General features: G+C 39.3%; 1 protein-coding gene across 4 annotated transcripts in view; it reads right to left on the reverse strand.

Annotated features, from left to right (window-relative positions):
- Positions 1 to 391: 391 nt before the first annotated feature.
- The window catches only part of LOC135205657 (uncharacterized), a 911,400-nt gene continuing 885,919 nt past the window's right edge, over positions 392 to 25,872 (reverse strand). For 2 of the 4 annotated variants that reach the window (XM_064236496.1, XM_064236495.1), the window contains 12 exons: positions 17,755 to 17,858; positions 8,263 to 8,485; positions 7,784 to 7,842; positions 7,435 to 7,607; positions 6,981 to 7,146; positions 6,632 to 6,820; positions 6,089 to 6,251; positions 5,606 to 5,748; positions 3,213 to 5,315; positions 2,710 to 3,020; positions 2,418 to 2,567; positions 392 to 1,018 (listed from right to left, as the gene is read on the reverse strand). In XM_064236496.1, coding sequence (XP_064092566.1) covers positions 928 to 1,018; positions 2,418 to 2,567; positions 2,710 to 3,020; positions 3,213 to 5,315; positions 5,606 to 5,748; positions 6,089 to 6,251; positions 6,632 to 6,820; positions 6,981 to 7,146; positions 7,435 to 7,607; positions 7,784 to 7,842; positions 8,263 to 8,485; positions 17,755 to 17,858 — 3,875 coding nt within the window. In that variant the 3' untranslated portion in view covers positions 392 to 927. Of the gene's footprint in view, positions 1,019 to 2,369; positions 2,568 to 2,709; positions 3,021 to 3,212; positions 5,316 to 5,605; positions 5,749 to 6,088; positions 6,252 to 6,631; positions 6,821 to 6,980; positions 7,147 to 7,434; positions 7,608 to 7,783; positions 7,843 to 8,262; positions 8,486 to 17,754; positions 17,859 to 25,872 lie in introns of all 4 variants that reach the window. The other 2 variants (XM_064236497.1, XM_064236498.1) reach the window with 2 other exon arrangements.

Here is a 25,872-nt window from a genome sequence, read left to right on the forward strand (position 1 = left end):
AGGCAACCCACTTGAGAGACCATTCTCCGTGATTTGCATTATTTTCAAGTATTTCCAAGTAAATACCTAGAGTAAGGCAGCATTGGCTAACATTTGGTAACTTGAACGTGGACAAAAAAAAAAATTAAATAAAAAATATACGCTCATAAACACCTCATTGTATATCTCAAATCTTGAGAACACATAAATACTAACATTAACTTTGTATTGATTTTTGTGATTTTTACACTGACAGTGAAAATTATAAAACATATATGAAATGCAAATGGCTACCCCAAAAATTCAGATCAGCTCTGAATTACATGAAGCACCAATGAATAACAATTTTTTTTTTTTGATGACCCAAATTACCTAGACAATAAAAGCCACTTCATATATGTATGTATAGGTATATATATATATGTTGCAGGAATTGAATTTAACCTTTATGAATATCAAACATGGAGCCAAAAAGAGCCTAAACAGGGCAACAAAGACAGAACCTTCTCTTGACAAAAGAAACGACTTCACTATACGAACACTTCTCTCCAACTTTATGTAATTTTTTTTTCATTCCTATTATAAGCTAAGAAACTAGATGATACACAGGGATGGGATAAAACAGAAACTAGGAGATACACACAGCATTCACGGTTTAGGCAGCATGTGATATGGGTAGAGAAGGGAAAACGATAATATATTTGACTTTCGTCATGAATATTTATCATCATCAAATATCAGCTTATCACTGATATATAAAATGTATTATAGAACAAGCATACCAGTTTTTAACCACTTTTTGAAATACAATACTGTGGAAAATATTGGCATATGCTCAAAAAGAAAAGTCTTTGATATGAAAAAATATTTGTTATTCACAATTATTAAAGTCCTTAAATAAAGCTTATTTTTAACCACACTGTGGTACAATATTTGGTAGTCAGGCAATCAACAGGAGCTGCTCTTGTAGTCACTGGTGTCCGACAGCTGGCTGGTTTCCTGAGGGACGTGCTTTTTGTCACAAGGTTGGCCCAGCTTCCTGAAAGGTCATAATGAATATATGGTTAACAAGGGAAAAAAAAAACCTGAAACAACAACATAAAACACTGAGGTTCTATGATGTTTCCCACATTTTCTCACAACTGCAATAGCAAAACTATTTCAGTTCCAGTATCTTCAGTGCAGTTTCTAATTTGTGCCAGAATACATACTATGCTAAAATCCTACTGTGCTTTAAAACAATGTCTATTTCTACTGAAAAACATGTTGAGCATTAACATAGCTATCTAGTATTTTATTACAAAAACGATGTTTACACACAAACATTCTTCCTTGCAATTATAAATTGTGAACTTCCTTTCTATGTCCTTTTAGCATGTGCATTTATAATATTGGTGTAATAATGCATTCAAGATTTATATCTGTGACATGAATGCTTTTTACCTATAATGGAACCATACAAAAACAAACTATAAAAACTAAACGAAAAAGAAACCCCATAAAAGACTACAAAACAAAATGCCACTGCATGTCAGGAGAGAAAGAAAAAAACAAACAAACAAACAAAACGTAGATTTAGTGAAAACTAACCTAGTTTGGGTACAACCTCAAACTGAGATTAGGTGGGGGCAAAATCCCCTGCTCAGTAGTGTTTATGAGAAAACTTGAGCAGTTACAACTAATGTGAATGGTGTGAAACTTTAAGAGCTTCATGCAATGAAAAATAAAGCTAAGGAAAAACAAAGTTAAAAGAAACCCAAACAATACATAGTCTACAAGGAAATAAGCCATCTTTCAATAGCAATCAAATCTGCAATAATAAGAAAGTAGGTTAGTGTGAAAATGTGAAGTTTTACTTTTTGTATAAAATCAGCACATATTCCTGAAGAATCCACACTCTCTTTCAACCAACAGCAGCTACTTGATCACATGGTAATTTATATACATAACAAAAACAGTGAACATGAACATTGATAGCTTTCAAACACCACATTGTGCTTCAGAAGCATTTTTAAGCTAAGCAACTGCATTTTCAGTAAGTGCTGCACTACCTCCTTTCTAAACAGTCTCAATATTTGCCAGAGATCACTTAATGATCTTGGTACCATTAACATGAACTTTATGCACTAATATTTATATGAGAAAGTTCAGATAATCAATTTGAATCTATAACAATGTTTCAAAGAACAGTGAAAGGACTATATGTTCTACTGAAATCTTCAGTGCTATTATAACAACAATGATCTGCCAAAAATGTTCTCTTGATGAAACACTGCACAATACAAAAACAGGATCTTTAGACTATATAAAAACAGAAAACTACTGAAGAATGAGTGTGTTTAAAGAAATTTGGTTAGCCATGCCCCAAAGCAACAATCAGCAATGCCTACGGGTGAGTAATGAAGTCTTCACAACTCTTGCGATGGGGGACGACTTACAGCTCCCTGATCTGCTCCAAAGCCAAAAGCAGCTGCGTGTTGGTACGATCCAGCGCATTAATTCTGTCTTCTTGTGCTTGAATTACTGCATCCTTCTCTGTCATGAGCTCTGACATCTTCATCTGTTCTTTTCTGAATTGCTCTTGCAGTCTACCAAAAAACAGATATAGGAATTGAAAATACTTGCAAGTAGGAAATCAAAATTATAAAAGTGAAAATTTTATAAATTATTATTTCTTCTTTCAAGCATTTCAAAAAAAACAAATGAAACGCACAATGGTGCAGTACTCACTTTTGAATCAGGTCTCTCATGTGTGCACTTTGAACCTCTGTATCCATAGCATGCTGAGGTAGATGGTACTGATTATCTTGGTGGTTGTGCCGACTATGTTGGAAACGGGAAGCTGGTTGTACTGGAGGACTACTGCTTAGGCGGTTACTGGAGTGGTGATGATGGAGGGCTTCGGGTATGTTAGACTGGGCAACATCAGTAGGGGACAGTTCTGGACCACCAGGACGAACTGGCACATGTTCGTCAGCAGAGACCAATTTGTGATGCATTTCTTCCATAGCCGTTCTCAAAGCTAAGATTTCTTGCTCATACTAAAAAAGATGATTAAATTTTACCTATATAGTTAAAGCACAAACAATACAAAATTGAGCTTCACAATCAAACATAATTGAAAAATTGAGTTTCACAATCAAACATAATTAATAGTAATATGGGGAAATTCCACACTATATATAATGTAATTTCATTCACTGGACTAACAACTAACAACACTCAAGACAAACCTCATCAAGAGTTTTTGTTTCAGATACACGATGGTTTACTCGAGGAGGCCGCACACGGGATGGAGGAGGCTGTTGTTCATCACTTGAGGAGTCGCTATCATACTGGTACCTCTGTCTTCGTCCACTACCAACTTCTGCCGACTGGCGACGAGATGCTTTTGTTCGACGACACTGAGCACCTCCAAGGAGGTCCGAGGTAGAGTGGTGGTGGTCAGGAGCACTGCTAGCAACCATTTGCGTCTGGCTTCTGCCAGGTGGTAAACATCTTGGATTGGTGCGGGGGGCACCTGACTTAAATGCTCTGTGCTCAAGTGGAGGAGTACACACCAGTGATGTACTATCTTCACTAGATGAAGAATGTGCTCGCTGTGGTCTACTAGAAGGCATGCCAGGGGTCAAAGGAGGAACTGACTGAAGGTCTTCAACACTGTGAGCAGAGCTGAGTGACGAACTGACGGGGCTTTGCTGTTGTTGAGAACCTTGATGGAGATGGTGGTGGTGATGGTGATGATGATAAGCTAAACGAGGACCTCGGTGAGGTACAGGCCGAGGGGAACTTGTGGCATCTAAATTGTACATAGGATTGTTAAAGGCAAGAGGTGCTGAGTGTTGAGGTGGTGTCAAATGAGGGGAAATATGCATTCCCCCACTATTATTGCTGCTGTTACTGTTGTTCACAGCTGCATTATTATTGGCAGCATCATGATGAGTTATTGATGGGTCCACTGGACTTGATGACTGGCTATAAGCAAAACTTTGATATCCTGATGAAGCAACATTTGATAACTGAGATATAGAGGTTTGTGAACCCTTCATATTTGCTTCAGTTTCTCCCGTAGAATTTCTGTCATTCTCTTCATGACTTATGTCTAGTGACTCCTCCGGGTTCCCATTGGACACCATGTGCCCATTTTGGTGTGGCTGACTATGCCCATTCACTTGTGGATGACCATTGAACACTTGTCTGTTATTGTACCATCCGGCATGATTATGGAAGTGATGATGATGACCATGACCATGATTGTGAACAGGTGAAGATGGATTTTGGGCAGCCTCTGCAGGTAAATGACTATAACTACAGCTGTGGCCAAGAGGGTTTAGTTCTTTTGGTTTGCAGTCAGGCTCTAAGGCAGAATACAGGACATAATCATCAGCAGTATTTAGATCTACTGCAGGTTTCCTGGCAGAACCCATGAGATAAGTATTTCTGGGTAAAGTGGAAGGACGGGGAGTGGAGGGAGTCTCTGGAGGTTGTTGAAGATTTTGACTTGGAGCTGGAGCAGAAGGACGATAGTCATCACTTACTGTTGGATCATTATACCTGAAAATATTCCTTTGTAAAGACTGATAGCCTAGTCTCTCTTCAACCATACCAGCATCTGGGCTGAAGGGGGGGCCGGCTGAAGTTGGAGTTTCAACTGGGGTATGAGATGACGACAGCCGCTGCACAATGTTAATGTTTGGCTGTGTTTGTGCCACACTAACCTCATCAAGCAGAATACGTAACTTTTCTAAATGCCTTTGCTGGGAAGTATTAACATTGACTTTAGTTGAAGAAGAAGACAGCTTCCGTAAAGCTTCTGAGAGGAAGGTGTGAAGCAATGAAAGCTCTTTCCCAACATCAATATCTTTGTCATATTCCAAGACTCTGTGGTCGTGGGTTGCAGGACTAGAAATTTGCTTCAAGAAAGTCTTCATTTGTGCTTGTTCCATTTCAATGAATTGATTCATGAATTCCATGAAGTTTTCCTTGCCCTGGAACTTTGTAAAGTTAGCAAGTGTTTGAAGTGTTTTGGCAATTAGGGTTAGGTTCCTGGATGCTCGTTCATCAGGGTACTCCTGTGTAATGTTGAACAAAGATGGGGATAGGATGGCAGGACACAAGAATCTCAAGAAAATTGAGGCAGAAATTAAATTGTCACTCAATGATGCCTTTCCAATACTAGCTAGACGTTCTCGGTACAAGCAGAAGCATTCCCGAAGTTCCAAAGGAAAGTATGGGTGGGAATTTAGGACTCTTGACCACGTCATCCGTACTATAGACAAAAGGTTTTCTTGCTGTTTCTGGAGGGATGAGATCTGCGGCACTTTCATCGGATCAACCTAAAAATGAAAATGTTACATTATTTTACTATATTTTCACTTGAATAAGTTACAATACTACAGAAAAATTTACATTACAAATCCCTATCACCATCAGGTGATTAAATCAGAATTGACAGTACAGTCCAAAATCTTACAATATGCCCAGCTAAGAAGTCCTATTCAGACTTTCAGAATAAATAATATAATAGATTTGTCAGATTTTAACCAATTGCATACTTTAGTAAAAAAAATTAAAGACAAATTTATAACATTAACAAATCACATGACCATTCTATAACAATACTCACTTCACAATCAAGGCCAGCCTCAACTACTTTGTTGACAACTTGTCTAAGAGTATCTAGCAAATATTTATCACCAACTAACTTCATGAAAGCTTCCATAGCCTTTGTAGCCAACGAATTACCACGGAACAACAAATGAGAGTCATCTGAAATGAAATAAAAATATAAGTACAAAAGAAAATTACCTACAGATAAAGGTGTTAGTTTGACACTTACTTAGTATACAGCATTCCTGATTCTAATGGCTTAAAGCAACATGTTTTCTTTTATCAAATACATGGCCTCACCTAAATTAGCCACAATACCTCCAAAAAGGTTATTCTATAACTACTTGTGACATCTTACCAGTATACAGGTACTAATTTTTCATAACCCACATGGAATTTACAATACTTATATTTTGCACTTCTGAAACTTTCCATTCAAAAATCTTTTTAATAACCCAGGTAACCATATTGGCTCTTCAATACACAGAGGGGAGCTAACCTATTCTCTCAATCTCCATCATGACAAGGTCTGCTAGGAAGTTACGCGCTAAGCCTTCTCTCTGCATTACATGGACCAGTGCTGTGGCAATGTCTTCTTTGGCCTTGACACTAATGACAGGTTCCAGAACTTCGCAGATGACAGCATAGTTATTCTTCATATACTGTAAGGGAAAAAATGAAATAATGAATAGAAACACTTACGTAATTTGAAAGACATAACAACTTGACATCTTAACTATGAGCAACATATGAACAGCTAATTAACAGATGCTGAAGTGCTACAAACTACAGATTACTAAAAAATCATAACCTTAAAAACAATAAAGAGAAAGGTCATATGATCAAAGTGGCTGAACATATAAGAGAGCACTATAGTTCAAATGGCATCAACTGAACATTGCTAATGAAAAAAATATTGAATATACAAAAAGCATTAATGTTCAAATGGTATCACCCTCATGTTATCCACGCGCAACTTGAATAATTAGAAATAAAGTAAAGTGCGGTATAGAAAATGGTGCCTTTGTTAAATCCTAATTACCTGTAAGAAATCACAATACAATTCCATGGGAAGAATGTCAATACTCTGGAACTTGCACTTGATCCTCAGAGCTGCCTGCTCTTTGGTATTAGATCTGTCCTGCTGGACCTGGTACCATTTCTCTATGTGGGATCGACTCGTTACATTCGATACAGGGATATTGACTTGACCCACAAGGAAGCTCTTTTCCTGAAATAAAATTTAAATAAGTCTCCGATCTTCAAGTAGGGTAACAGGTTAAAAAAAATAATTATCCATTAAATCGTACATTATTTAATAATCTGAAAATATAAGTACTATAAAACATCTTATTATTAAAGACTAATAGGATAAAAACATTAATACCCACCTTCTTTCTTTTCTTTTCACCTTCTCTGTAAAGGGCAACTGTGATATTCTCAACAGAAGGCAAGTTGTGGAACTCAAACTGCTCTCCCCAAAAACACATCTCACATTTTTGTTTACTAGAAGTGCGGGCATACAAGGAGTTGTCAAGCAGTAGTTCACAAAAATACCTGTAAGAATAGATTTGAGGTTAACAGTACCTAACAAACACAATACGTATTTACAGAATTGTACATTGAACCCAAGTTTTGTAATCAATCTAAAAAAACGAACTACTTTCATCCTTCTACAAAATTACATACAATATTATAGTCTCAAATAACAGAAAAGGTTTCAACATCTTATGAAATAAAATCATGTTCTATATGCGAAATTGATACACAAAATACATTAACATCCTGTATATTAAGGCTATGAATCCTAAATTGTTGTGTCACCGGAAAGAGACTGCGCCTTACTTTTTCTTATTAGCGACTCCTTTGGCTTCTAAAATGAAAATCTTGAGAGAATTTTCCGTTCTCCTCATGTTGTCGTAGTTGGGATTGACGGCTTTCCGAAGAGAGTCCACCCAGCGATCTCTCTCGTCAGCTGTTCGACAGCTGAAATACCGTGTACCGGTGGGGGAAGTTACCTGGGGAAAAGGGTCACCAATTAATACAGAGGGATCGGTTTTTGGCGACTGTCCTATATATACTTCTATGTCAACAGTGAATGCATTAACATATAGAAGTGATTACGGTATTTTGGATTTAAATATATTTTCTCAAGAGCATCTATTCAAAGTATCAATTGAAAAAGACGGCTTACCTGGAAACAATGTTCCTGACCAAGAATACTGGCATGAAGAGGTTTGATTGTGACCTCGCCTGTGAAGAGATTGACAAGCTTGCTTCAGTTTCTTTATTCAAGTTGCATAAATAGTATGAACCATCAAGTGACAACTTATACATAAGAGTATCTATCAAATCAAATCAAATCAAATATTTCTCTCTCTCTCTCTCTCTCTCTCTCTCTCTCTCTCTCTCTCTCTCTCTCTCTCTCTCTCTCTCTCACAGATTTTTTGTCTTTTAATAAATAACTGTTTGTCGTTTGAACAAGGTATTAAGAAAGTAAAATAATATGATACAAGCTTAAATGAACCTTGATCAAGTTATTAATCACAAACTTTATTTTAGCACGAATTTTGACCAAAATACTATTACAGCTCACTCACTCTCTCACACACACAGACAGTACCGCATTCATGAATGAAAGGTTCAGTGTAAATCTGGTTACTTATGACTTACCAGCAGCCAGATCGAGTGTATTCATCATGTTGTGACTAGACAAAAGGCTCTCGTGCGATCGAGAGGACCGGAGGCGGGCGGTGGCGGATCCCAAACTCAGAGGGTCGCTCTCTAAGAGGCCCCCAACGCCGCCCTTTCCGCCGCGTCTTGTGCGTTCCAACTTGGTGACAGACTTCGTCCTCTTCAGCGGGTTGCTCTTGAACGAACGCTTGCTGAAGAAATTCTGTTGGGGGGAGAGAAAGCACAATTCAGCAGGAAGTTCTATAAAACCAAGCACAAAAATCACAGGGCAAAAACTGAGACCTTTGGACAGAGGTTAACCTGTTAAAAATCACCCGAGTTCGTGCAGATGGTGAAATTGACGCAAATATGTTCTTACACCTTTACAGTAACCCGGAACATCCACTTAAGCCTAGAGTAAAATTCAACCTACAACTTACCAATGGTAAGGTTGTTATCACTTCTTTTTGTATTTCCCAGACTACATTTCACACTGTAGGGAACTTCGGAATTTTTCATAACGCCGCGTAATTTAGAATAAATAGCGTAATCACTTAATCACTTGCATAATATCAGTATCACTATTGTAAATTGCATTATGATAAAAGATCGAATTCCTTAATTATAAGAGAATGTTTGCACCACATACCATCTATATAAATATGCGCGCACACAATTATAGACGTATCACATTAAAACATTCATAGAGCAAGTAGTGTATAACAAATATCGAATTGTCCAATGAACCTGAATTTTCAATACTCTAATTTAACCCTTGATGATCACAAAAGCGAAAAAACCTCTTTCAAACGACACTAAGAACTCACAGAGGGAGCTGCAAACTTGCGGACGCACACATTCTTAACCACCTGAGCGAACATGAGCAAGTACTGTACATAACGCGCGAGCGGTTTCCTTCGTGCTAATGACGTAAATGTCCCACGGGGCATCAACACGCTCCGCAGGATGTTGAGGTTTTGTCCTCTTACGTGAAATCGTTCTTATGATCGTTCTTCGAGTTGCTTATCCTCTTCTTAAAAAAAAAAAAACACGTCATGGTTATCTTAAGAAACATGTCATGGTTAACCACTGCTCGACTCTAAGTTAAAATAAAATACGTCTATAAGTTGAAAACATTACAAATCTAATACGACTCAAAGTTAAAGGCATGACAAATCTAACAATTTCAACTGATTCACGCTGTGACGTCACTTTCCAATACATAAATACAAACAATGTTTAGTTTAAAAATGACATTTACTAAAATGGATCTGAGTAATGGCAAGTTCTACGACCAACATTAACTACGTCCTAATAACAAACACACACACACACACACAAGATGTTAGACTTCTCAAATGCTACTCCTAATTGCCAATAAATAAACAAAACAGAAAAAAATTGTGCTAATCGGAAAAACCAAAGAATGTCGTCACTCTCTTATGATTAAGTCGGTTAAGGTGAAAATTTATCCTTAATATACAAGAAGCTCATCCATGCCAAGTCTTTCAATTGCTACATAAAATGGAGACCGTGGATGAAACTAGTGCAAGTTCATCGATGGTTATTTAAGAGGTTTTGATCGATCTAAATAAATTCGTAAGCGAAAACCTTTTTATTGTAAATTTACCAGAGTTCTGTGAAAGCAGTCACATGGCACAAAACAAAATTACCGCGGGAAAACCATTTATATCGGATAATCCTTCTACTAAAACCTTCAGCTGGATTTCTTGAAATCAACATTTGGGAACGTTCGGCGGAAGTGACCTACAAAATATCTATTTTCACCTTTCCTTTCCCAATTCGGCCCCCGACTCCATTTTGACCGGTAGTTTCCAACTTAAATTGTGAAAGGGGAAAGGGGAGAGGGTGAGGGAACGTGTGACTCGTGAACAATAGACAGGAGGCATATATGGACTAGCCTTCATACATCATACTCTCAGTAACGGAAAAGATGGCGGGGCCAGCACATGCTTCCCTTGCCTGGTAAACTGCACGACGCTCACCAGTTACTTTTTTTTACATGAAAAAGGAGGAGGAACAGATAGCAGCTCGTGCCCGCCTGTAGCCCTGGCCTGGGGCGATACCGGACGTGGGGCGGGAGATTAAACCTTTCGACGAAAGGAGGTGGCAGAGGATGCAATGATCATTATACCGATGATTATGTAGATGATTGTGACTTTTGGGGGAATGGTGAATAATGTAATTGGAACAGTGGGATAGAGGAGGAGGGAAGCCTTGAGATGCGATATCAAGTTTTCTTAAAAATTTCTGCTTTTTGCAAGCATGCTATAAGAAGATCGGCGTCCAGATGGCCTTAATAAATGCAAATAAAACAAGCTGAAATTAGAAAAGGCCCATATGAAAAAATAATCCTACCTTACCTAAAACAAGCTTTAGAACCTCAACCCACAATTCACAGACATCTTTTAACAACAAGCAGAAATTCACTGATCAGCGTCAAACGAAGACCCGGTTCATATCGTTTCCAACCTCAACATAACATCCTGTCTCTGGCCAGAATTACCCTTCTATCCACCAACCCCACAAAATCCCGGCGTAACGCTTTGTCTCGTTATGAGCACGTGCGTCACTCCAGGCATTGTTGTATAAAAACGTGCATCCTGCCCGACCGATTCCTATTTCGTTTTGTAGAGGCGATTCGTGGCCGGATCCGGATACGATTAAACAAAAGGGATACGTACGGGTCCTTAGCCCCAATGGCTACACTTCCGGCGATTTCCCTTCGTGTGGATCCTTTACGATGAACTGCCGAAATTCTCTTCCATCTAATATCTAACTTTACCCAACTCTATCTCCACGGACAAAGATGATTAAAGACCAATTTTCACAAAAGAAATAAACACGTTTCTTGTAGTAAAAACATATTCTGAATTTCAAAAGCGAAAATTCTTATACACCTCCAATCTCCCCTCGCCCCCAATCTCTCTCTCTCTCTCTCTCTCTCTCTCTCTCTCTCTCTCTCTCTCTCTCTCTCATGACTGGTTCTTTTCATTTCAGTACCGCCTCAATTCAGCATCTACCTCTCTAACGAGCTCGTCTTGTGCTACACACCCTTCATCACTCCTCTAATGAAGACGAACACGCCCGACACGTTGCAGATACACGTCTCCGGCCATAAACATCACATTCATGAGAGAGAGAGAGAGAGAGAGAGAGAGAGAATTTCAAGTTTCCCAGAGCGACTCGTGTAATAAGTGTGAATGACGAACAGGAGTGAGTGATAAAATAAGCACCACAACTCTACTCGACAAATTCTGAATGCTGGAAAGAATGATATAGTATACTATACAAAGGTGACTGCGAGTTGATTAGCAGAACTCTTGAGGGAAATGGAAGCTGTAGGCGGAGACAAGGGCACCGTGACAAGCAAATAATGGGCACAGGAAGGGGATATGGGGCGTTAGAACAAAAGCGAAAGTGCCGGTATAACCTTGCACTGAGGAAACGCCTTCGAGGGAAGAACATAATATATACCCTTTGTCTTCTATAAAAAAAATTAAAAAATAAAATAAAACACACGCCAAACAATCGAGTTTTCTGTACAGCGTATAATGCTGTATGAAAGTTTCAACCACAGCCCGGTGGTGGCCTGTGTTGTTTGCACTACAGCGGTGCCAGACGCACGATCATGGCTTACCTTAACCTTAAGCAAATCTTTTAACACACTGAGGCTAGAAGGCTGCAATTTGGTATTTCTGGCCTCTGCAATTTGGTATGTTTTGTTTGATGACTGGAGGGTGGATGATCAACATACCAATCTGCAGCCCTCTAGCCTCAGTAGTTTTTAAAATCTGAGGGCGGACGGACAGACAAAAAGCTATGTCGATAGGTTTCTTTCACAGAATACTAAATGGAGAATAAACGTGCATGTAGGATGAACACTGCATTATATCTAAAATAAACAAAATCCTATACAGCGAGAACGAGAACAAGGATAAGCACAAGGCTCACAAAGGCATTGCGGGGTCATACGAATCACAACAGCAACAACTAAAACGAGAAGCAACAGCCAGCACCGATGTTGAAAACAGCCAGCCCGGTCATCCAACCCATATTCACGAAAATCAATTTCTGAAGGAGGTTAAAAGGTTCACAGAGCAAGACCTGTCGCGTCTGTTTAATATCCAGTAAACCAGATTAGGGATGCCAGTCACCGGCAGACGACTTATAAGGCGCGCAAAGGGTGATTGATTGATCTATTTCAAGAGTAAACAGGCGACGCAATAAAGGTGGGACCAAAGGTGCTAATCCTTGAGACGACAGGTCAAAACTCTCATAAATGTCACTCTAAGTCATAAAATTTATAATCTTACAAAATGTTAATTAAAACCAAAATTAATACTTTTAAGAATTATAAATATTCATTTTAAGAAAAAAATCATTTCAGCTGACGAAAAACGCTTCAAAGGAATGAAAAAAAAAGGTTAACAAATGGCATTAAAAGTCGTTTCTCTACTTGCAGCAAGGGGCATGTCAAATATCAATGACCTTAACAGGATACATGACAAGTAAGGATGTCACAATATAGGAATAAAATGAACGACCAAGAAAACGAGGAAAAACAAAAAACGAACTTTCAGTGCGTCTTCAAGATAATGACGCAACTTTCAACTTCCACTCGAATGAGTTAGTTCTATAAAAAAAAAAGGGGGTGCAACACAGGAAAAATCAAAATCCGGAAGCGTTCAGTCATTGGAATAGATGTGGTTTTCCTAATGAAAGATGAAAATTCCCAATGCGGCGAAGGAAAGAAAAGTTAGTGTGAATCGAGGAAAGCCACCACAATGCTGGGTTAGAACACTATATAGGTTACCCTGGCTGCAGTTACAGACCTACACATACACTCCCATTTTCAGTCAAGTCTTCACCAGTGAACAACCTCTTCCTTCAGAGGGTCTCCCGTTTCTAGACGATATTATGGCATACGCCTTTACGCAGTACTGATCATCCACAGATGTTATTTTCTTTCCCTTGCTACTTTGCCTGTGGAGAGAGAGAGAGAGAGAGAGAGAGAGAGAGAGAGAGAGAGAGAGAGAGAGAGAGAGAGAGAGAGAGAGAGAGATTTTCCAAGCTTCCCACCTTGCCATTATTGGGGCTGAAAACTCACAATAACAAAGGTTTCTTTTATGCATCCAGAGGACAATGCCTTTTTTTTCCAGGACCCCAATTTAAGGTCGGTTTGAATGCAACTCACCCACCCCCACCCCCACACCTGTCCATCCCTACCACAGGCCATCCCAAATAGGCCAACCGAACACAAACGTCGGCCGCTTGCGCGTGATTGTTACAATACCCATAAGGATAAAGCACAAGGTAGAAAAGGTGCATGTGTGTAGGGGGTTGGGAGGTAGGGGGTGAAAAGGAAGGAAGGTCACAGGGGTAGGTGGTTGTTATCACAAAAAAGAATCCACCGGAAATCTCATCATCAACCTTCTCTCCTCTTACTTATCCTTGTCCTGACACCATACCGTGAAGACGTCAACCCGAAACTCCTCCAACTTCCAGCCGTTTATTGCGACCTTCTTTTCGTTGGACGCGTTTCTTTCAATCCGTAACCGGATACCGGGTACAACTACGCAAGAAGCCCAACAAGAGAGTGAACGCGTTAAAAATAAAAGGCAAATATAATAGACAAAACATTTTAAAAAATAACAAAAACGTGTAATCACGAAAGAAGGACGAAAAGGGAAAATGCTCAAACCAGGGGAGCACCACCGTGCCTCCAGTGATGATCTAAGCTCATCAGTCATTATCCCCCCAAAAAAAAAAAAAAAAAAAAAAAAAAAAAAAAAAAAACTCACCCCAATTTTGCACTACCTCGTTTGTACACCCTCCACCACCTTTCTTCCCCCTTCGCCCATTTAGCCTGAAATCTCCAAAGGTGTGTACGTGAGACTTGTGTTCACAGCAAAAGAGACTGCGTAGTGTGTGTGTGTGTGTTTTTCTTCTTCTTTTTCGCCCGGAGGTATCAACCAGAGGACGTCACGGGCGTGAGATCACATCCTGTGAAAATTAACATCATCTCCAAAAACGGGTTTAAACTCTTCTTAATGTGTCCAGGACAACAGAGAGAGAGAGAAGAGAGAGAGAGAGAGAGAGAGAGAGAGAGAGAGAGAGATTTTTGGTGTAATCCACGAATACTTACATTAAAGTGGTCCACAGTAATTAAGGACTTCAGAGAGAGAGAGAGAGAGAGAGAGAGAGAGACCTATACACTTCACTACCAAACCAATGGCGTTGCAATGGGGCCATAAGGACTACCCACACGTGTTATAACCGCCGTGTTACCACCTTTATGGCATCAAATGTCGATCGTCTGCAGGCAAATGAGCCGCGCCTGGAAGTCGTCAGGAAAGTGTGTGTGTGTGTGTGTGTGTGTGTGGGGGGGCATCAAGAAGCCCTTGGTAAGGGCGATTGCAGGGATATGGTCCCAAGGGTTTGGGAAGGGATGTTCAATGTTAATACTGTTGAAACCGTTAAGAACCTGTGTTGTTTAATGTACGGCCGGCTAATGGAAGGTGCAGAAATGTCAACGAAAGCGTTAACCTGACCAAATGCCATTAGGGATAATTAGAAAGCATATAACTAACGATTATATAATGACGCCGGTAAAAATTCAGTTCATAATGCCTCTAATTTTACTACAAACGATAACAACGACAAACCATTGCTTTCAGAATTTGAGAGAGAGAGAGAGAGAGAGAGAGAGAGAGAGAGAGAGAGAGAGAGAGAGAGAGAGAGAGAGAGAGAGAGAGAGAGAGAGAATCTTCACAGCCGTTACACTGTCATGACCTCGGCGAAATATCAAGTTTGATCTTTAACCTCACGTTGTGACCTGAACAAAACGCACTCTCGGGGTCTGCCTGCATGCTTTCAAAGTTCATTCTCTTATCAGGGCACAGGGGCTACCTGCATCACACAATCACTGAACTTGATGTTTCTTTGTAAAACTAAGATTCTTTGTGTTTAATGCAACAGCTCTCTCTCTCTCTCTCTCTCTCTCTCTCTCTCTCACACACACACACACACATCCGGAAACACTACTATTTGTACAATTCAAACACATACACAACACACACACACACACATTTATATGAAGATAAAAGGCCCATAAAACACTATTTTAACGTTGCAGCCATATATAGGTCTATAGTTGAATAGAATCTGAAATGTAACAGTTACCCGGTGACATTACTCAAGGATCCTTCGACACTAAAACTAGAAATGTCAAACATACGCTCCTTGATTAAGGAGAACCAGCACAAAGCAGCAGACCAAACGACACACAAATCCAATTACCGATTTGCCAATGTGATAGAAGGCGCCCTGGTCGTCCCAACAGAGAGCTTCCTGGCTCCCGCCGTATATCTGAAGCATTTTCGAAGCTCGTCTGTCGTCCCAGGAGACGGACAGCACTTCTGTTTCACTGGCGACTGGATTCATTTTCGACACTGGTCACGGGAGGCATCGCACGACTGAACTCGTTTGTTTTACACCTTAAAATCGGTTTCTTGATACGATCCTCTGATTAACAGCAACGCAGATGGAGCCACAAGTGAAAATAAAACAACAGAAGCGCGTGAAATTCAAGTGTGTCTCGGTATTTTGTCTAAACCGTTTAAACTTCAATCATACCACAATTAGTTTAGTTAAAACATCAACCCTCACGGTGCTTTCCCCGAGTTTCTAAATCACACTAGTACTAACGGACCTCGTCAACATCACTGGGACACTACGGCAGCGGTGCCACTATCTCGCCAAAGGGGTTGAGCAACAAAAGGACACCGAGACGACACAGAGTTACAACTAGATTACGGATACAAACAGGACGCCGTTCCACACCGGATGGAGAGAGAGAGAGAAAAGGGGGGGATGGGAGAGGAGGGTGTTATTTACATGATTCTGTCATCTCTTTTTTTCAACAGAAAATTAAAGCGTCTTTACAGCTGAATCACCCACACAATCAAGAGTGCTGAATTTTCCTACTGTGAAGAGTTGAACACTAAGATACTGAGTGGCGACACTATTATGGAACTCGCTAACGATAAACCAATTCCAACTTTGTAAAATACTGCGATTCCACTACACGTCTCAAGAAAAACTTGTCCTTGGTCGAACGGAGTTTTAGCCCACACTAGACACCATAAACGTGCAACTTTTTGTCTTGAAACCACATACAAACAAATTACTCTATCTCTGATTTTCAAAGGCGGCAGACTGCGTCATTGTTGTCACAAGAGAACTTAGCATACTGCTCAGTCAATGAGTAGATTGTATAGGAAATGCTGCAGTCTCCACGTCAAAGCGATTCTTCGTAACCCGTTAACGTAACCGACTCGCCCTTAAGAATGTCCTCCTATTCAGAAGAACATGTTTTAATTATTTTTATCATTGCCATGTTTCCGTTAACGCACGTACACACGCGCGCGCCAGTACACACATTAAGAGAATCAAGCTTCTATGTGCAAGGAAATTTGAAGCAATTTCACGAACATGACGATCATGAAATGAACGACAGCTGTCCCTTACAAAATAGTTCGTGTACCGTCAAGTCATTAAGGTTTCGTGTCAAAACACTCACTCCGAATGACTTGTAGGAAATGTATCGATTCAAGAGTTGAAAGTAGACGTGGGAGGAGATTGCACAATTCGGTCCTTTGTTTTGTGAGTGTCGATTATTTATAATTCTATGGGGCCCAGTTACATAACTAACGTATTCCAGAAACGATAGTAACAAGTGGCAGATTTAGAATAGTAACAAGTATGAGATTTAAAAAAAACATATATTATACATTGTATCATAATAAACTCGACTCTGGATCTTCCACAACTACAAAAACCTCATCCAAAACAAATAACGAGTCTTAAGTGGCATTACCCCCGGATTCTCATACCAACGATCTACTTGCAATCAATGTGAGAGCACCCAGACGAGCACCTGACCATTTGCAACGTCCAAGGCACTGCTAATGACAATCTACCTGGCATGCCAATGAAGTGTTTCGTATCCAACACTGGCTTTCGTCGTCATATATAACGATCTAATTTCACGGGCGAGCCCGTTCCATTACTAATGATAAGAATCTTGAAATTTCTAAAACTATTTGAGGTGTATGTTCGTTAAAATTCTATTGAATCTGGAATAACAACGATAAAAATCTTACAATTTATGAACCTAGTACGATCGAATTTCATTAAAATGGTACCGTTTTTTTAATATGAAATTATATGCATTAATGCGACCTGTTTTAAATGAACACTTGCTGAAAATATGTATTGTCATGTACTTATCTCCTTAAACTTATATAATAATTACTCAGAAAGTTTCAGCAAAATTAAAACATTATCTAAATAAAGTCTGCACCCACATTTTTTTAATTTACGCTATTTCCTGTTCCTTCACAGTAATACATGAATGTGTATATTTGCATTGATAATGAGACAATTACTACAAATAAATATACTCACCACTAGTCTGTTGGGCGTTGAATCGGTGGGACGCGCGCCCAGAATGGGCGTAGCGGGGGCGGACCCACGCCTGTCCGACCCACATGCCTTCTCGTAAGAAGTGTCTGCAAAAACAAAGGGAGGAAATTAGTGTTTATTTTCTTTACCTTCACAGAGAAGGGGGAATAATAATAATAATAATAATAATAATAATTAGCATGGATATTACTTTATTTTCCAAGAGCTGTTAAAAACTTCGAATTCAATAATAATAATAATGATAAAGACAGAAAAGATCACATGATCACAAAATAGGAACACGAAACCAATCCCAGAAACAGACCAACACAATCCTACGGCTAACGGTCACATTTGAAGAGTATTGCATGACAACGGGCTCTCTCTCTCTCTCTCTCTCTCTCTCTCTCTCTCTCTCTCTCTCTCTCTCTCTCTCTCTCTCTCTGACTATTAAAAAGAACTTTCTTGTCGACATGTATGCATGAATGACTGTACCCTCGGTTTATGCTTGTTCACTATTCCAGTCACATATTAGTGCAACATGAATAGAATAACACATACTGAGTAATCGAGTGTACCGTCTAACATACTCTGTGTACAGTGCGCAAAAAAACACAACGATGATCAGTAATACAATAAATATCTGGTCAAAAACATACTATAAGATGTATATAATACTGGTAATCTTCTTAACACGAAGATATGTTTTGTTCAGTTATATTCCACATAGGGAAATTAAATATGTATGTGGTTAGAATATGCCCTAGTACAGTTTCGTCCTCCAATGGGCCTCTTCTTGGAGCGTTTATTATGGAACGATTCAAGAAGAGGCCCAATAGAGGACGAAACTGTTGGGTATATTGTAACCATCTACATATTTCATTTTTCTATGTGGAATACAACCGAGTAGGAGTTATATATCTCTAAAAAGAAAATACTATTAGCATCAGCTTCAGAGTCTTGACGAGTTAAAAGACAAAAGTTGGTTCCTATACAATTAGATACTGGTGAGTCACGCCAAACATAGCCCGGAATTAACCCCGACAATGACTTCAATGAGGAAATTGGTGGGGACAGCTCCACAGCTGCTTCTTCTTTTAACCAGAAACGGGGGAGGCTGGTGGGCGTGGTGAGATTTAAAACGAAGGGAGGAAACTTACTACGCACACTATGATCGTAATAATAATAAAGGGTGGTGATGACGAGTTCACTCTACGACTGACGAAAAAGAAACTGATGACATAAATGAGATAAATACACACAGACAGACTCAGATGCTGATGCACGGACGTGACCGCGAGACACACAAACACATTGGAGGAAAGTGGGTCTTGGACCAGAGTGCGTTTGATCTCCGTGGCTGTTTGTTAATATCTTTGTGGAGGGAAAGATGCGAAATGTCAGACAGAGAAATAGATTTGGGAATGGAGTCGGGAATGGAAAACTGCAGAAATGAGTGAGCATGAATGTGGTCGTCAAGAGGGGAAAGTCGAGAGCAAATGTGGCAAAGGGAGGAAGTTAACGGAGCAATAAATGAAGGAAGAACTGAAACAGTGGATCTTCCTAATATATATAAATTGAGCTATTTATCAGTTTCTAGACGTCAGGTGCGGATGTTAACTGTGACTGAAAGAAATGAGTAAAAACTTAATGACACGATGTGAAGATTCACATCCCGACATAAAAATATGATAGGAATTAGTGCAGATACTCAAAGCACTCACTTCAAATAAATTCAACCGCTTCATACTTGAACACACAAACATACACACACGCACCTACCACCACACTCCTTTCCCTTTTTATCCAGAGTCCATCTAGGGATGTCACTCCATGTTCTTACGCAAGTCTAGACGCAAAAGGCGTTAACAAAAAAGCGACGGCTGAGGTAGTGTGGGTAGGGAGTGTGGGAGAGGAGGGGGACGGCACCTAGGGAAAAGACAAAAAAAAAAAAAAAAAAATGGCCTCTCTACGTCAAACTTGCCATCCATATAGGGAGGGGGAGGGTGAGATCATGGATACGGAGGATATTATGATTAAAAAGGGTTTGACAGTGATGTGATAGCGAGGTATTTTATGGGTGAATGACTTCCCATTCTGTTAATAATAAGAATCTTCTCAGTGACCTAAGACATTGGCAATTTCAGAGCTGGCTGATTCCTGCTGTTTTTTTTATATATACAATATCAATAATAATAAGTAACCGTACTGACACAAGTGGAATTCAACCCTGAAAGATTGTTACCAAAAATAATACTAAGAACGGCCATAAGGAGTCTTAGTTTGACGGGATTTATAATGAAAGCGAAACAAAGAAATAATAAATAAAAAAAGGTAAAGAAATAAAGAGCACCCAAAACATGTGAGGTATACTTGTGGAAAAAACTGTGTAGGCGGAGGCAGACAGGCAATGTCCATGGAGGGGTCTACAAGAGAGAGAGAGAGAGAGAAGAGAGAGAGAGAGATAGAGAGAGAGAGAGAGAGAGAGAGAGAGAGAGAGAGAGAGATAATAAAGGACCCTTTTGTGACTTGTGTTGCAAGCCAGACCTGACCAGACTCTCTCTCTCTCTCTCTCTCCTCTCTCTCTCTCTCTCTCTCTCTCTGCACGCCGACGGTGAACACAAGTTAAATTATGGCATCTCCCAAGGCACCCGATATTAATATCCAGGAGACAAGGGCTTGCTCTTATATGCTCACCCAAGCTTCCTATGCTGACCTTTCTTGATAAGGAAACATTAAAAAAAATAACACAAACAAACAACCTTTACCGAGCATCAAAATGACTTTCGTCGGTTCTCGATGATAATGCCATAACTTCTTTGAGAGGTGCTTACATACTCTAATGTTATCGATATTGTCATTACCTTTCTCCTCCTACCTGCATTAACGAACGTTAACTGCGAAACTTCAATATTAACGATATTCATTTCAGTAAGTTCTCCTTCACGAACACCGCCATCAAAAGAAACACACTGCACTGCCATGACACAATTCAATTAGGAGACGAACTACTTCGACTCCTCCTCCTCCTACAGGAGGTGGGCGGCGGAGTTCCTCTCCAAGGCCCCAACATGGATCCTGAGGGAAATCACCGCAAGGATAGGATTCCATTGCAAGCCTAATGACCAACAGCCATCGGGTGGGTATAGGATCTGCCCCATGGCGAAGGCGAGGTTACGGAATACGCGGATTATTTTTACAGATGCAGCCTTGGGGGTTATCATGTGACAGCAATTATGGGTAACTAAACAGAGCACAGATTATATTACTCTGCTTAGGATCAGTTACTTGGTTTATTTAATTATGTAAAAATTACCACAGTATTGGGACAGCAGCTCAACATTAGATTTTGTTGTAGTTTGCCAATTAGTATGAGTATTAAACTGATAAGTCAAATTTTATAAAATATAAGAAAAAAAGTACAAGAAAAGACGCTTAACTAAACTCTTAAGCAGCAAGAAACAATCATACGAATAGATTAAAATTTCTTGGAACCGCAAATTTCATCGGATAATTACCACCATCATTCTTACTTGACAAATGGAAAATCGATCTCCAACTCACTACTCAACTTCGCCGAGTCTAGACCAATCGATAAAAACCGTTGAAAACTGTCCTGAGGCCTCTGACGTATGATGGACTCTGATTAAGCACAATGAGGGTCAAAATAAAGGGAAAAACCTTCCCCTCCCCCATTTGTCAGCTGGTACGCAGCGAGTTCACCTCATTTCGCATACAATGAATACGCATACGCGCGCGCGCACACACGACACCACACACCAACACACACAGCACACACACACACACACACACACACACACATATATATATTATTAGATTATTTATATATATATATATATATATCTATATATAATATATATAATATATATATATAATATATATACACACACACACACCCATACACACAGGCAATGATACATTGTTCACCCTTACTTAAAAGAGAAGAAAACAAAGTGAAATAAAAAAACAAAAGCACTTTTACTTTAAAAGGATAAAATTAAAAACCATGGTGTTTTGAGCACCACTTTTTCTCCCCCACCAGAATCCGATTAAGTGGTTCCTTTTAAACCGAATGACGTTTAGGTGTTAATTTTACATCTTGATGGAATTCAATGGGCCAGGAGAGGACCCATGGAGGGGGGGATTGTTCCGACATTATTAATTCGGGTCCCAGTGAAATCTTGTAGTAAATTGTCGATGCAGATTAAAGAGGGTGAGGGGAGGGCTATGGGAATAATTGGGGCGAGACAGGGATGTGGAAAAGGCTTGTGGAAATGAGGGACAAGACAAATGATGTGCATCTTTTTATTTAGTTCTTCATAATTTTGCTAAAGATAACAACACTGTAAAGATAAATATACCATCGCCATAAAAAGAATTGCAACAAAAACTAAGGATGGGCATAAATATAATTATTACATATGTCCCCAAAAATCTACCACTCTCTAACATTACACAAACAAATATTACCACGACTATACTCCAACTTATTTTGTCAAAGTCTCCCCATCCCTTCCCGGTCAACAGCGCCCCCCCCCCCCCCCCCCCCCCCCCCCCCCCCCCCCCCCCCCCCCCCCCCCCCCCCCCCCCCCCAGCGCCCCAACTCTCCCATCACACCAAAGCCCTCTTTTAGTGAGCTGAGCAATAAAGAATTTCATGCCTCATGATCGAATGAGCAGCGCAGCTGATACAGATGCTTCGACTGGGGCGTCAAAACCATGAAATTGGGTCCCCTCGACCATGGTCCCAGAGAGACCATGCCCTCCACTTTCCAAGCACATTTTCGCCGAACATTTTCAAGGGAGAGCTGTTGCTGGGAGAAAGCGGCGAAGAAATAAATGGAGCAATTTAAGATCAGAAAAACTGGGAGACTAACATCAGCGAAAAGAAAGAAAGAAAGAGACACACCAATGAAAGACAAAGAGAGAGACGAATGGACACAATAGTTATATACCGTCAGAGGATATCAAATAAGCAAATGAGAAATATGAAGTCTAAGCCGACTACAGACAAACATACATAAAAAAAACTCAAAAGCCATGGAACTGTGGAGAAAAAAAAAAATGAGAATCCATTCCTACAACTGCTTAATGTTAACCGTCCTTGCCGTTCCCTTACCCCGTATCCTTGGACAAAAGGAAGGGCTGTAAGACAACCTCCTTTAACAAGAATACCATCTGTCAGTAGAGAACAGGACAGAAAAATATTTCCCTTAACTAACTGCAAACGGTTTGGTCTATTTGTACAGAACGAAATTATTCCTTATTTTGAGTGTAAGACAAACCCTTAAATGTGATTACACTTGCGTCTTGTAGAATATTATGTGCATATATATATATATATATATATATATATATATATATACATACGTACTTACATTAAATGTATGTATAAATTTATAATAATATATATATATACCATATATACCTATATATATATATATTATATATATATCTATATATATATATATACATACATACACACATATATAAGGGAGTTATTTCACGAAGACAGAGGTTGGCTATTTAATAATAATGAAAGTAATAATAATAACAATAATTTTTAACTCATGCACACTGTAATGTACAATCATGTGGTCCAAACCATACTTAACTGTTTTCCTCAAATTCTTAGCAATTGACCCCGACAAACAATGCAAGGTCAAAGTTGAAAGGTAGGTTACCCTCGACGGTTTCACGAGTAAATTCCTGAGCCTCAGATCAAACAACTGATAATAATTGATCTTGCGACATCGGAAATGGGGGAGCGAAGGAGACTTTAGGTTGGGGCCCGCAGGTAATGCGAGAATAAAAGGAGATAATACATGTAAAAGAGCAGGACATAAGAAGAAGAAGAATGATATTGCATATTTACAAAAGCCGTTTCTCCTTGTGGGGATGAGATGAGTGTTTGAAACGAGGAGGACAAAATGGTGGGTGGGGACCACTGGGGGTTGGGGGTGGGGGTGGGGGTGGGGGTTGCTCCGGGGTTAAGGCTAAAGGATCAAAGGTCGACCTTTGGGGATGATAAAACCTGTGAAACCAGTCTTTAATGTGCTCCGAACTTATATGGTAGTAAGAATTTCCTACAGCACGCACCGTCATTGCTCAGATATTTCTTATCTTCAATCCTTATCAAGATCGCACAAAATACTCTTTGACTTACACAACAGTCACAAATCACTATCCAGTATTGCAAAATAAAATCCATCATACGCATTTAATGATACATTTGCATGAAACAGCAGAAATACACAATGCCTTTATACCACAGCTATACATTATATATACTATATATATATATATATATATATATATATATATAATATCTTATATCTATATATATAATATATATAATTATATATATATAAAATAAATAAATATATAATATATATATATATATATATATATATATATATATATAGAATAACTCCTTATCCGTCTAACAGTTTTTACATTTTATGAAACAAAAAATTAATTAATAAATCATCTCACGCAAGTCACTATCCCTGGCAATGAAAGATGGGCGTGTAGCCCCTGGAGTAAAGGAGGTGGTTTATACAAAGTCGTATCAATCAACTGGCTACCCGCGAGTCCGAGGGTCTTGCCAGTACCTACCCGCGAGTCCCGGGTCTTGCCAGTACCTACTACAGTGGACACCAGCAGACCCACCAGGGCGGAGCCTTTGACTTCATTAAATTGAAATATATATATGCATAATTAAGAATACACCCCTGGCTCAACCCGCGGCGGCACGGAGAACGAAAGTAGGCATTAGAAAGGGAAAAATTAAAGGCAGCGGACTAATAAATTTCGACATAGGGCCTCGGTGGTCACTGATATAAATGAACACAGGAGTGCATAAACAATGCGATACGTTCACTGTGGTTTGTTTTCTTCAACAACAGAGTTCAAGGCTTGGGGAATATTAGTGATGGTTGCGCACCGACACTGTAATTATGCATGGAGCGCGGTAATTACGCAATTCTGCTCCAATTACAAACGTCAAAATGAACTCATTGCGTGAACATCAGAATATTTCATACAATTCCTTTCCATACATACATCATGTGTGTGTGTGTGTGTGTGTGTGTATGTATATGTATATATATATATATATATATATATATATATATAGTATATATATATATATATATATATATATATATATATATTTATATATATATATATATATATATAATGACTAAGTGACTTAGTAAACAGGTCTTAAATGTTCGAACTTAACCTAATAACTTGAAAAGTATGACCGTTGAATAATTGTTTTTTTCTAGCGTTTTAGAGTATACTCCTTAATAATAGGTCTTCCTTTTCCCTCATTAGGCTGGGCCTAATAAGGCCTAATAACAAACCCTGACGGGGCGGATATGCTAATGACATGAAGCCGCTTTCCATAGGTGCGAGGAGGGGGAGGGGGAGTGGGGGTGAGGGGGAGAGGTGTTGGAAAGACGTGGAAGGCTCCTCTTCAAATATTTAGAAAAGAAATAAGTTTTAAGTCATCGTTCTTGGTACACATCGAAGATCCAAGTCTTCTTTCCAAACAGAGATTTGACTAAGAATGCCAGAAAGGTAATTAACAGAAAAATCTGATGATGATGTGATGATGATAATCTCTGAGAGAGAGAGAGAGAGAGAGAGAGAGAGAGAGAGAGAGAGAGAGAGAGAGAGAGAGAGAGAATGGCCTTTCCGCGAAGACGGTAAACGCGGGGACATGTGATATCCTTGGGAAATCTTAAGAGATTTCACAGCATACACGGGCGTGAAGACGGAGTTTATAAAGAGTGGGCGTAGTAATGAGGGTGACGATAACCGGATGCCTTCATGGGCGTGGGGGAGGATAAAAAAAAAAAAAAAATTTCAATCGTATCCAGATTTGAAATGGTATGGTGTTCATGGTGGCACGTAGCGATTGTCCAACACATTATTATTATTATTATTATTATTATTATTATTATTATTATTATTATTATTATTATTATTATTATTATTATGTCATCAATAAGCATATCAGAATGTTCTTTGCCTTCCAGTACCAAAAGCACATAAAATTCCGATTATCATCATTATTATAATTAGAACTGTC

Source organism: Macrobrachium nipponense, chromosome 24 (genome assembly GCF_015104395.2).
Source record: "Macrobrachium nipponense isolate FS-2020 chromosome 24, ASM1510439v2, whole genome shotgun sequence".
NCBI classification, from domain to species: domain Eukaryota; kingdom Metazoa; phylum Arthropoda; class Malacostraca; order Decapoda; family Palaemonidae; genus Macrobrachium; species Macrobrachium nipponense.